Source organism: Pan paniscus, chromosome 3 (genome assembly GCF_029289425.2).
Source record: "Pan paniscus chromosome 3, NHGRI_mPanPan1-v2.0_pri, whole genome shotgun sequence".
Taxonomy (NCBI): Eukaryota; Metazoa; Chordata; class Mammalia; order Primates; family Hominidae; genus Pan; species Pan paniscus.
Window position 1 is genome coordinate 111,345,672 of NC_073252.2, and position 12,189 is coordinate 111,357,860.

Below are 12,189 nucleotides of genomic sequence, written 5' to 3' on the forward strand. Positions count from 1 at the left end.
GTTCGCCAAGTTAGAAAGTACCTGACAGACTTCTTCTCCACATTTCTTTACCCCAGAGCTACCTCCTTGCATTTATCCCAGAAATTCTCCATACATTTCTTGAAAATATTCAAGAACTTAACAGTCATTTCTTTATACAATAAAATTTATCTCATTTATCTCATTGGCATATATGTTATAAAAATGATGTAAAAATATAGCTTCTGTATGTAAAAATGATCAACATAATGATTTCTGCTGACTAGAAATATGCCCTTTATAAAGAAAGTGGTAGCAAAGTTGAAATATTTCTTACAAAGGCAGTATATTCTTAGATTTTTTAAGTAGATGAATAATTCTTATGCTCTGAGAAATGGCCCTTCAGAAGAATATATGCTTATCTTCAATTCATCTTCAAGTAATTTAATAACCAGGACAATCAATATACCTTAAAACATCTTAGAACTTCTAAAATATAATTGCTTCTCTGTTTTTCTTTCTTTAAAGAGAAGGACCATGTATTTTTCTTCACTTTTGTTTTCTCTGTAACCACACAAACAGAATTATGTACAGGCCCACCACACATAAGTGAAGTTCAGTGCCTACAGGAACACATCACCATTTTTCTTTCCAAATTCCAACACCTGCAGGGATTGAAGAAATGGTAACATTATGTGACGATGTAACATTATTGCCTGCAATGTGCCAGCATGGAGTTGTGTGAGAATTGTTTCTGCATGTTTTCAACTAACTTGATTGTCTTTTGCACAGAATGGTTTTACTCCACTGCACATTGCCTGCAAGAAAAACCGCATCAAAGTCATGGAACTGCTGGTGAAATATGGGGCTTCAATCCAAGCTATAACAGAGGTAGAAAAATGTTTTAGCTAGTCACAAAGCATTCCTTCTCTTACTCCTTCCTCCCTTTCCTTTTTCTCATCTTCTGTCCTCTTCACTCAAGTTTTATTTATCTGAAGAAGCCCCAAAGCCCCACCGGTGCAGAGGAGTAAAACTGCTGTTGCTTTGTTTCGCAGTCTGGCCTCACACCAATACATGTGGCTGCCTTCATGGGCCACTTGAACATTGTCCTCCTTCTGCTGCAGAACGGAGCCTCTCCAGATGTCACTAACATTGTGAGTATGGCTTGGGTCAGAATAACCCCAGGGAGGAAGAGCGAGAGGAACAGAGATTGTGGGTGTGTGTATGTGTGTTTGCATGTATGTCATCGAAGTAAGCAACCAAGCTTTGAGAAGGGCCCTTGTAATAACATATTATTGAAATAATCACCAAAACTTCACTGAAAAGAACCTGGATAGGGTAAGAGGTGTTATAAAGTAAAACGGAAGCTATGAAGTGAGACAGCTTAAGACTCTGGGTGTAGGTGGATTGAACATGCATCTTAAATGCATTTATTAAAACAAAATACATTTTAAAAGCTCCTCTGCAAGTGAATGGATAATTGGTTCGAATAGAATCTTTAGGGCTCAACCTAGTTGCTTGAGGGAATTGTATTCCAGGCAATTTTCACAAAAACATCATATCATTACCATAATTAACCTTAACAAAAGATTAACCAGAGATAGATCAATATCAGAGACTTTTACTTCGTGTCAAACTCTTCCTTCTTCAATTACATGGATTTCCTATTTTGTAACATTATATTGATTTTTACTTTTGATTTGATCTGATTTGCTAGAGTGGAGGCTTCTCTTAGCTGAAAGTTATATCACATATCCTGGAATGAATGTTGGTCTCCAGACCACTTTCATTCAATCAACAAGTACTGGATGTCTCAGAATTTTTCTATGTAATCTAAATTAGGATTTTCACTTCTAATTTCTTTGTATATCTCTCATTTTCTTGGATTTTCCCCCTTTAAACTTTGGTCGTTGTATCAGGATAAATCATTGAATGCAAATGTTCTCCTGAGCAAGAGAACTTCTTTGCACAAGGTGCAGGCATGTATTTGAAGTTCAAGAAGGGCTAGTAGAGTATTGAGATTCACTTGTGCACCAGAAATAATTCTCTCAAAATAAATAAGCTTATTATTAAAATGAGCTATGTTGTCAAAAGCAATTGATTGGCACTTGTTGCTAATTTTTGGCATCTCATTCCATTTAAGCTGTGAAAGAGAATGTCCAGTTTCACTTTTTATTTGTATTCTCTCTCATATTTCTTTTTTTCTGTATTTCACACACCATTTCCACAGTGAAGTTTCTGATGGCTAGGAAAATCCATTGTGAGAATTAATTCAATTGAGTTTAAAAATTATTTAATACTCTCTCTTCATGTTATTCAGTAATTGGAGCGTAAAATCATTGAAGAATTTAAAGTCTATATTTATAAGTTTTCTTAATTATAGCTTATTGGTCCTAAGGTCATAATATTATATGCTAATCTTTATTTACTCCATTAGACATGAGAGTAATTTCACAATGTGCCAACATAAGTTTAATTTCTAGTCACTTCTTAGAACTTTAAAAGTAATCATCATCCCCCCCCTTTTTTTTTTGAGATGACTACCTTTTTTTTTTTTTTTTTTAATTGAGACCTGAACAGATTTACATACAGGCCAGTAACATTAAAACAAAAAACAAACAACAACAACAACAACCAACAAAAGAAACAAGCAAACAAACAAAAAACCGCTGTGTTCTTGCCCGCCTTTTCCTTTTTTATCTCCACCTTTCTTATTTGCATTCCAATGCTTATAGGATCAGAGGAGCAATAGTGACACTGTTACAATATGTTATCACATTATAATGATAACATGTACAAGAATATTCTGTGGGTTGCTTGATTGCAATCCCCTAAATTAATCTCTTTTAGTGGAGATTTTTACAAACTCTTCAAAGAATAATCCATATAAAATGGTTGTGGAATTTGTGGCCACTCTTACTTTGCTTCTTCACTGACCAATTCCAAATCTTCAGATGGTTATGGAGTTATAATATACTCCCTTCTATTAAAAAAGTTATATGGGGTACATGTATATTTTCAAATAAAAATAAAATATTAATTGAAACAAACAATTTTGACATATTTTTCAGGTTGTTGAAGACTTTCAGATTTGACAATCATTATATTAAACTTCAGCTTCCAACTGTTGGTCATTTAAAGTTCTTCATTTTATCTGTTCATTTGTCCATTATATTATCTTTCCATCCAGCTCCCTCAAAACAAATTCTTGAGGGGCACATGCCAATATAATTTCCATGTTTTCTAGTTATGTTTTGTAAGGTAGGTCCTTCAGGAAGCAGATACCTATTGATAGGGTTGCCAGGTAAAATATAGGACTCTCAGTTAAATTTAAATTTCAGATGAAAAATAAATTTTTATATATGACCCATGCAATAGTTAAGACATAGTAAAATAATGATTTGTTGTTTGTCTGGAATTAAAATTTAACTGGCTGTCCTGTACTTTTAATTGCTAAATCTGGCAATCCTGCATTTAGAGGAATTTAATTTTCTCTAGCAGTGGGATGCCTGTGAAGTTGTGTTTTCTCAGAACATGAGGATATAGCTACTGGATCCAAAATTCTTTGCAAGTTGATGAAGAAACCGTGTAGACACTGACTGCCTGCTTGCTGTGTCAGAGTTGGTCACTTCCTGACCCTAAAACACCCCACCCTTGGAGCCTTTGTGTGTTGCCTGAAATCATGTTGCATTTTTGAATGCAATGCTGTTTGTTGTGCTTCGATGCTTTTCAACTTGATGCGCCCAAAGTGGAAGTCAATGTAGCCCTGTCAGCAGAGTCAGTTTTAACAACTGAGAAGAGTGGCATGAAATTTAGTACCTGCTTTGGACATGAGCATACCCATTCTCTTGCTAGTTTTGTTTTTGCCTGAAAATTCACTCCAAGTGTGAGGTGTACCAGTAACTCAATCACGTATAGACATTTTTTTTTTAACTGAAAATCTCCTTTTCCAGAAGGTTTATTAATACACTTTGAAACTTAGAATGCCGAACTGCCAATTACAACACATCCATAATCCAAAGTATTCATCAATAACCATAGGAATAGAAAACTAAGCATTTTAACAACTATCAAGAAAGAATGCAAGGTCTTACAAAGTTTTATCTTCCTTCCCATAAGAAATCAGTGGACTAATGGTAAAGTTCACACATTATATTATGCTTAAAAATTTCCCCCAATCCTTAAATTTCATTAGCTTGAGATAAGAAAGACAAGGCTATTAAATAAAATAGGGTGCCTGACAATCAAGACATGGAAATTATTTATTACAACAATATATCCTGACCTTCATTTTCGTATTTATTCTTATATATAAACAATGGTAATATTAACATAAAAGACTAATAAGGGCAACTTACAGTAGAAGTCCATTATGCCAGAGGTGTTAGATAATAATTAAACAAGACCATTATTATAAAGTGGAGAGACCATGTGTGTGTTTATACATAACCTTTGTTTGAATTAAGCCTTAGTGCTTTAAATTAGATTCTATATCTAACTCATCAATTTCAAGTGTGTAAAACCCATAAAAAAAACTTAAGTATAAAATAAAGGTTTTAGAAATATTGGCCAGTACTGGAAACATTTCAGATTTTGAAAGCCCCTTATTGATAAAGCTTGGCTTAAAAAATAAACATGAAGGCCAAGCGTGGTGGTGGATGCCTGTAATCCCAGCTACTTGGGAGGCTGAGGCAGGAGAATCACTTGAACCAAAGAGGTGGAGGTTGCAATGAGCCGAGATTGCACCACTGCACTCCAGCCTGGGGGACAGAGCGAAACTTTGTCTCTACATAAATAAATAAATAATAAACATGAAAATTTGTCATTACGTAGGAATTCCTGGGACCTCCTTGACTTTTAACTTCTTATACGGAAATTTATTCTTATCGTCATTTCTACCAAAATTAGTAAAATTGCTAGCCTTTTATCAGACCTAGAAATAACATAAAGATTTGAGGAGTATTGTTTTTGTTTTTCTGAGACACGACCTTGCCCTGTCACCTAAGCTGGAATACAGTGGGCACGATTATGGCTCACTGCAGCCTCAACCTCCTAGGCACAGGCTATCCTCCTGCCTCAGCCTCCCAAGTAGCTGGAACTACAGGCATGCACCACTATGCCTGGCTAATTTATTTATTTATTTATTTATTTAGAGAAGAGATCTTGCTATGTCTCCCACCCTGGTCTTGAATGCTTGACTTCAAGCAATACTCCTGCCTTGGCCTCCCAAAGTGCTGGGATTACAGGCTTGAGCCACTGCAACTGGTCTTGTTTTGTTTTGTTTGAATACCATCGGCCCTCTGTATCAGTAGCTTCTGTATCAGTGGGTTCTAAATCCATGGATTTAATCAATCTTGGATTGAAAATATTTGAAAAAATAAAAATAAAAAACTACAATAAAAAATAACAAAAAATTTTAAAAAGTACAGTATAACAACTATATAGCATTTACATTGTGTTAGGTATTATAAGTAATATAGAGCTGAATTATACAGGATTATGTGCATAGGTTAGATGCAAATACTACACCATTTTATATAAAGGACTTGAGCATCCATGTATTTTGGTATTGGTGGGGGAAACAGGAGGCCTGGGACCAATCCCTCAGCAATACAGAGGGACAACTGTAGTTAGAAGATTTTAGCCTTGCCGGGCACGGTGGCTCACACCTGTAATCCCAGCACTTTGGGAGGCCGAGGCGGGTGGATCACTAGGTCAGGAGTTCAAGACCAGCTTGACCAACATGATGAAACCCCATCTCTACTAAAATTACAAAAATTAGCTGGGCATGGTGGCGGGCACCTATAATCCCAGCTACTTGGGAGGCTGAGGCAGGAGAATCTATTGAACCCTGGAGGCTGAGGCTGTAGTGAGCTGAGATCATGCCACTGCACTCCAGCCTGGGAAACAGAGCAAGACTCTGTCTAAAAAAAAAAAAAAAAGAAGATCTTAGCCTCATCTATTTAGAGACAGGTTTTAAATGATATGGAAAACAAGTTAGAAATCATGATTGTCCAGGGAGGAAAAATCTTGTGATACATCTAAAGTCTGAAGATAAATATTAGCATTCCAATGATACATCGTTTTATAAAACAACATACTCCAGATACATTTACTTTACAAAAGTCTAAATCTGTTATCAGAAAATAAGCCGATTAGAGGATAAATGAGTCATCAACAAAGAAGAGAAAATTAGAGTAGATATCCAATTTAGTGCTTTCACAATCAAATTGTTTGACATGAATTTCTCATAACTTCAAAAGAAATGGGTCTCCAAAATACTGAGAAAAAATTAACTGTGAACTATGTGCCAAATTAAAGTTCGCCTTAAAGTTTCCAGATTTAAGGGTTTGTTGTACAAGGAATCAGAAGAAATTATTCACTGCAGTTTGTCAATTACCACAACCAAATTTAAAATCAAATTTAGTTTATTTGGAATGGTTTACTTTACTTGGTTGAAATCATCCTTATCTTCTAGAACAGTTGTGGTAAATCAATCTGTAATAATTTTTATTCCAATATCTTATTCTAACTGTAAAATTACCTGAGTGAATGAAACCCTGCCTTCTTTAGAACTATATATGGTTTTAAAATATGCTGATTTTTAAAAACCTCTCTCTTAGAGACAGTAGAGTAATAACCGGCTACTTGATGAGAAAATTCTCTTAATCAAACCCTTGTTCTTCATGCTACACCTAAAGCCACCCTTTCCTGACAAATGTGTCATATTTTGGGGTAGAACAAAGATACCTGAGGCATGATGCATGGCCTACCTCAACAGATGACACTGCTGACAGTCACTTTATTCATCTTTCAGTGGCTCTCTCAAATAACTGTCTATAATTAAATATGCTCATTAATCTTAAATAGAGGACCTCCTGGGCAAATCAAATTTCTTGTCTGATCCATTTTTGTCTAGTCTCATAACACAAAAAAATCAAATACAAAATAACATTTTATTTCAGAAGTAAATTTTGAATCTTGAAATGATTTATTTATGGTATAAGTGGTGTTAATTTATTGCGACGTGTTGATCTTCAGCATCTAGTTTCTCACTGAAATAGATTCAAGTTGTGATCACATAGTTAAGTGAGACAATGACAGATTTTTAGGTTTTTAGGGTAGAAGAAAACTTCATCACCAAGATCAATTTAAAGGGATGCTTAAGCTGATGATTGTGAAGTGAAACAACTCAAGAGTATCCTGGATGTTCGGATAAATTTACTAGTTTTTCATGGACTTGAAAAAATAAAATAAACATTCGTTTTATCCTTATAAAGATGGAGAAGAAAAATACAAAAATCAGCTGGGTGTGGTGGCAGGCACCTGTAGTCCCAGCTACTGGGGAGGCTGAGGCAAGAGAATCGCTTGAACCCTGGAGGTGGAGGTTGTGGTGAGCCGAGATGTTGCCATTGCACTCCAGCCTGAGCAACAAGAGTGAAACTTTGTCTCAAAAAAAAAAAAAAAAAGATACAAATCTATATTTTCCAGACTAAATAATTAGGCCTTTTCATAGGTTTCTTAAATCCTTGGATATATTGCTGAATTTCACAAAAAGGGACAACTTTATTCTTTACCATCCAGAGCGGTGGGTTAATTTATGATTTGACGATCTTTGTTCCCTGGCAGCGTGGTGAGACGGCACTACACATGGCAGCCCGAGCCGGGCAGGTGGAAGTGGTCCGATGCCTCCTGAGAAATGGTGCCCTTGTTGATGCCAGAGCCAGGGTAGGTACTGGTGCCCTGAGGTTCTCTTCTATCGCAGCGCATGAGTTTCATCCTTAAGAGAGGGTGTTGCCCTTCAGTTCCTTGATTTGGAAATACCAGGGACTGTAAGTGAAAGGATCAATTCAATAGCAGTTTTCCAGGAAAAAAAAAGAAACATTATTTAAGCAATTACACACGACGAAAAATGCACCCAAACTTCAGAAACATTAACATTTGAAAAAATGTAAAACTTATCATCTAAGAAATACATCGACTGATATTTTAATACTGTTTTAACCTTGGAAAGCACTTTCTCATATCTCTTTATTTTCATGAATTTTAAAACTTAACCTAAAGTATTTAGATGTTATACATATTAAAATTTATTTCTTACCACTTAAACCAATCACATTTCCACAGTCATCCCTCACTAGTTACATAAAATCAAGTTATTCTCCAAGTTTTAGTGTTTTTCCTTCATCTGTTTGCCTTCCCTCCTTTTTATGATATTTACTTTTCTTCTTACTCTGATTTTACAAATTTAGACATTCTGTATTTCCACAGTTCCAAAATAGAATTTGGGCACTGAAGATTGCTTGATCAGACTTGTCCTGTTTCTAATAGCTTGTAATTCCTTCACAAGTTTCTTTTTCCTTCTTTTTCTGTTTTTAAATCTTACTTTCCAATTTATTTTCTCACCTTCCTTTACATTGAATACACCAGAATGCACTGAATACACTATCAATATACTGTACCTTCTATTTCCTTTTCCATGTTGTTTGGTTAACTTTTGCACTGACATCATTGAGATTCTCATGTTAAATAATTTCCCTCCTTCTTCAATATTTGATATACCTAAGTTAGAACTCATTTCAGTTTGAGTTGTACCATTATAATACAGTGTTATCTTGGAATGAAAGCATCTGGCTATGGTCATATAAATTGTAAGTGATTTCAGGCAGGTCACTTCACTTTCAAGTCTTTCTTTAAATTATTATTATACTTTAAGTTCTGGGATATATGTGCAGAATGTGCAGGTTTGTTACATAGGTATATATGTGCCATGGTGGTTTGCTGTACCCATCAACCCGTCATCTACATTATGTATTTCTCCTAATGCTATTTCTCCCCTAGCCCCCTACCCCCTGACAGACTCCAGTGTGTGATGTTCCCCTCCCTGTGTCCATGTGTTCTCATTGTTCAACTCCCACTTATGAGTGAGAACATGCAGTGTTTGGTTTTCTGTTTCTGTGTTAGTTTGCTGAGAATGATGGCTTCCAGCTTCATCCATGTCCTGCAAAGGACATGAACTCATTCTTTTTTAAGGCTGCATAGTATTCCATGGTGTATATGTGCCACATTTTCTTTATCCAGTCTATCATTGGTGGGCATTTGGGTTGGTTCCAAGTCTTTGCTATTGTGAATAGTGCTGCAATAAACATGTGTGTGCATGTGTCTTTATAGCAGAATGGCTTATAATCCTTTGGGTATATACCCAGTAATGGGATTGCTGGGTCAAATGGTATTTCTGGTTCTAGATCCATGAGTAATTGACACATTGTCTTCCACAATGGTTGAACTAATTTACACTCCCACTAACAGTGTAAAAGTGTTCCTATCTCTGCCAGCCATGGTGGCTCACCTCTGTAATCCCAGCACTTTGGAAGGCTGAGGTGAGCAGATCACCTGAGGTTGGGAGTTTGAGACCAGCCCGACCAACATGGAGAAACCCTGTCTCTACTGAAAATACAAAATTAGACTGCTATGGTGGCACATGCCTATAATCCCAGCTGCTCAGGTGGCTGAGGCAGGAGAATCTCTTGAACCCGGGAGGCGGAGGTTGCGGTGAGCTGAGATCATGCCATTGCACTCCAGCCTGGGCAACAAGAGTGAAACTCTGTCTCAAAAAAAAAAAAGCATTCATATCCTCTGCAGCATCTGTTGTTTCATGACTTTTAAATGATCACCATTCTAACTGGCATGAGATCATATCTCATTGTGGTTTTGATTTGCATTTCTCTAGTGACCAGTGATGATGAGCTTTTTCTCATATTTTGTTAGCCACATAAATATCTTCTTTTGAAAAGTGTCTGTTCATATCCTTCGCCGACTTTTCAATGGGGTTGTATGTTTTTTCTCGTAAATTTGTTTAAGTTCCTTGTCGATTCTGGATATTAGTCCTTTGTCAGATGGATAGATTGTAAAATTTTTCTCCCATTCTTTGGGTTGCTTGTTCACTCTGATGATAGTTTCTTTTGCTGTACAGAAGCTCTTTAGTTTAATTAGATCCCATTTGTCAATTTTGGTTTTTGTTGCCATGGCTTTTGGTGTTTTAGTCATGAAGTCTTTGCCCATGCCTATGTCCTGAATGGTATTGCCTAGTTTTCTTCTAGGATTTTTATGGCTTTAGGTCTTACATTTAAGTCTTTAATCCATCTTGAGTTAATTTTTGTATAAGACATAAGAGAGGGGTCCAGTTTTAGTTTTCTGCATATGGCTAGCCAGTTTTCCCAACACCATTTATTAAATAGGGAATCCTTTTCCCATTGCTTGTTTCTGTCAGATTTGTCAAAGATCAGATGGTTGTAGATGTGTGGCATTTTTTCTGAGGCCTCTGTTCTGTTCCATTGGTCTATATATCTGTTTTGGTACCAGTACCATGCTGTTTTGGTTACTGTAGCCTTGTAGTATAGTTCGAAGTCAGGTAGTGTGATGCCTCCAGCTTTATTCTTTTTGCTTAGGATTGTCTTGGCCATATGGGCTCTTTTTTGGTTCCATATGAAGTTTAAAGTAGTTTTTTCTAATTCTGTGAAGAAAATCAATGGTAGCTTGATGGGGATAGCATTGAATCTATAAATTTCTTTGGGCAGTATGGCCATTTTCACAATATTAATTCTTCTTATCCATGAGCATGGAATGTTTTTCTATTTATTTGTTTCTTCTCTTATTTCCTTGAGCAGTGGTCTGTAGTTATCCTTGAAGAGGTCCTTCACATCCCTTGTAAGTTGTATTCCCAGGTATTTTATTCTCTTTGTAGCAATTGTGAATGGGAATTTACTCATAATTTGCCTCTCTGTTTGTCTATTATTGGTGTACAGGAATGCTTGTAATTTTTGCACCTGGATGTTGTATCCTGAGACTTTGCTGAAGTTGCTTATCAGCTTTAGGAGATTTTGGGCTGAGATGATGGGGTTTTCTAAATATACAATCAAGTCATTTGCAAACAGAGACAATTTGACTTCCTCTCTTCCTATTTGAATACCCTTTATTTCCTCCCCTTGCCTGATTGCCCTGGCTAGAACTTCCAATACTATGTTGAATAGGAGTGGTGAGAGAGGGCATTCTTGTCTTGTGCAGCTTTTCAAAGGGAATACTTTCAGCTTTTGCCCACTCAGTATGATATTGGCTGTGGGTTTGTCATAAATGGCTCTTACTATTTTGAGATATGTTCCATCAATACCTAGTTTATTGAGAGTTTTTAGCATGAAGGGGTGTTGAATTTTATCAGTTTTTTCTACATCTATTGAGATTATCGTGTAGTTTTTGTCATTGGTTCTGTTTATGTGATGGATTACATTTATTGATTTGCATATGTTGAACCAGTCCTGCATCCCAGGGATGAAGCTGACTTGATCGTGGTGGATGAGCTTTTTGATGTGCTGCTGGATTCAGTTTGCCAGTATTTTACTGAGGATTTTCACATTGATGTTCATCAGGGATGTTGTCCTGAAATTTTCTTTTTTTGTTGTGTCTCTGCCAGGTTTTGGTATCGGGATGATTCTGGCCTCATAAAATGAGTTATGGAGGAGTCTCTCTTTTTCTGTTGTTTGGAACAGTTTCAGAAGGAATGGTACCAGCTCCTCTTTGTACCTTTGGTAGAATTCAGCTGTGAATCCGTCTGGTCCTGGGCTTTTTTTGGTTGGTAGGCTAATTACTGCCTCAATTTTAGAACTTGTTATTGGTCTATTCAGGGATTCGACTTCTGCCTGGTTTAGTCTTGGGAGGGTGTATGTGTCCAGGAATTTATCCATTTCTTCTAGATTTTCTAGTTTATTGGTGTAGAGGCATTTATCGTATTCTCTGATGGTAGTTTGTATTTCTGTGGGGTCAGTGGTGATACTCAAGCCTCTGTAATGGCGGACGCCCCTCCCCCTACCAAGCTGGAGCCTCCCAGATTAACTTCAGACTGCTGTGCTGGCAGCGAGAATTTCAAGCCAGTGGATCTTAGCTTGCTTGGCTCCCCTGGGGTGGGATCCACTGAGCTAGACCACTTGGCTTCCTGGCTTCAGCCCCCTTTCCAGGGGAGTGAACCGTTCTGTCTCACTGGCGTTCCAGGCGCCACGGTGGTATGAAAAAAAACTCCTGTAGCTAGCTCAGTGTCTGCCCAAATGGCATCCCAGTTTTGTGCTTGAAACCCAGGGCCCTGGTGATGTAGGCACCCGAGGGAACCTCCTGGTCTGCAGGTTGCAAAGACCATGGGAAATGCGTAGTATCTGGGCCAGAGTGCCCCATTCCTCATGGCAC

General features: G+C 37.0%; 1 protein-coding gene across 50 annotated transcripts in view; it reads left to right on the plus strand.

Moving 5' to 3' along the window:
* Nucleotides 1-12,189, plus strand: part of ANK2 (ankyrin 2) — a 685,755-nt gene that overhangs the window by 560,158 nt on the left and 113,408 nt on the right. For all 50 annotated transcript variants that reach the window (XM_055111732.2, XM_055111740.2, XM_063603575.1 and 47 more), the window contains 3 exons: nucleotides 751-849; nucleotides 1,014-1,112; nucleotides 7,588-7,686. In XM_055111732.2, the coding sequence (XP_054967707.2) occupies nucleotides 751-849; nucleotides 1,014-1,112; nucleotides 7,588-7,686 (297 nt within the window). The remainder of the gene's footprint in view (nucleotides 1-750; nucleotides 850-1,013; nucleotides 1,113-7,587; nucleotides 7,687-12,189) is intronic.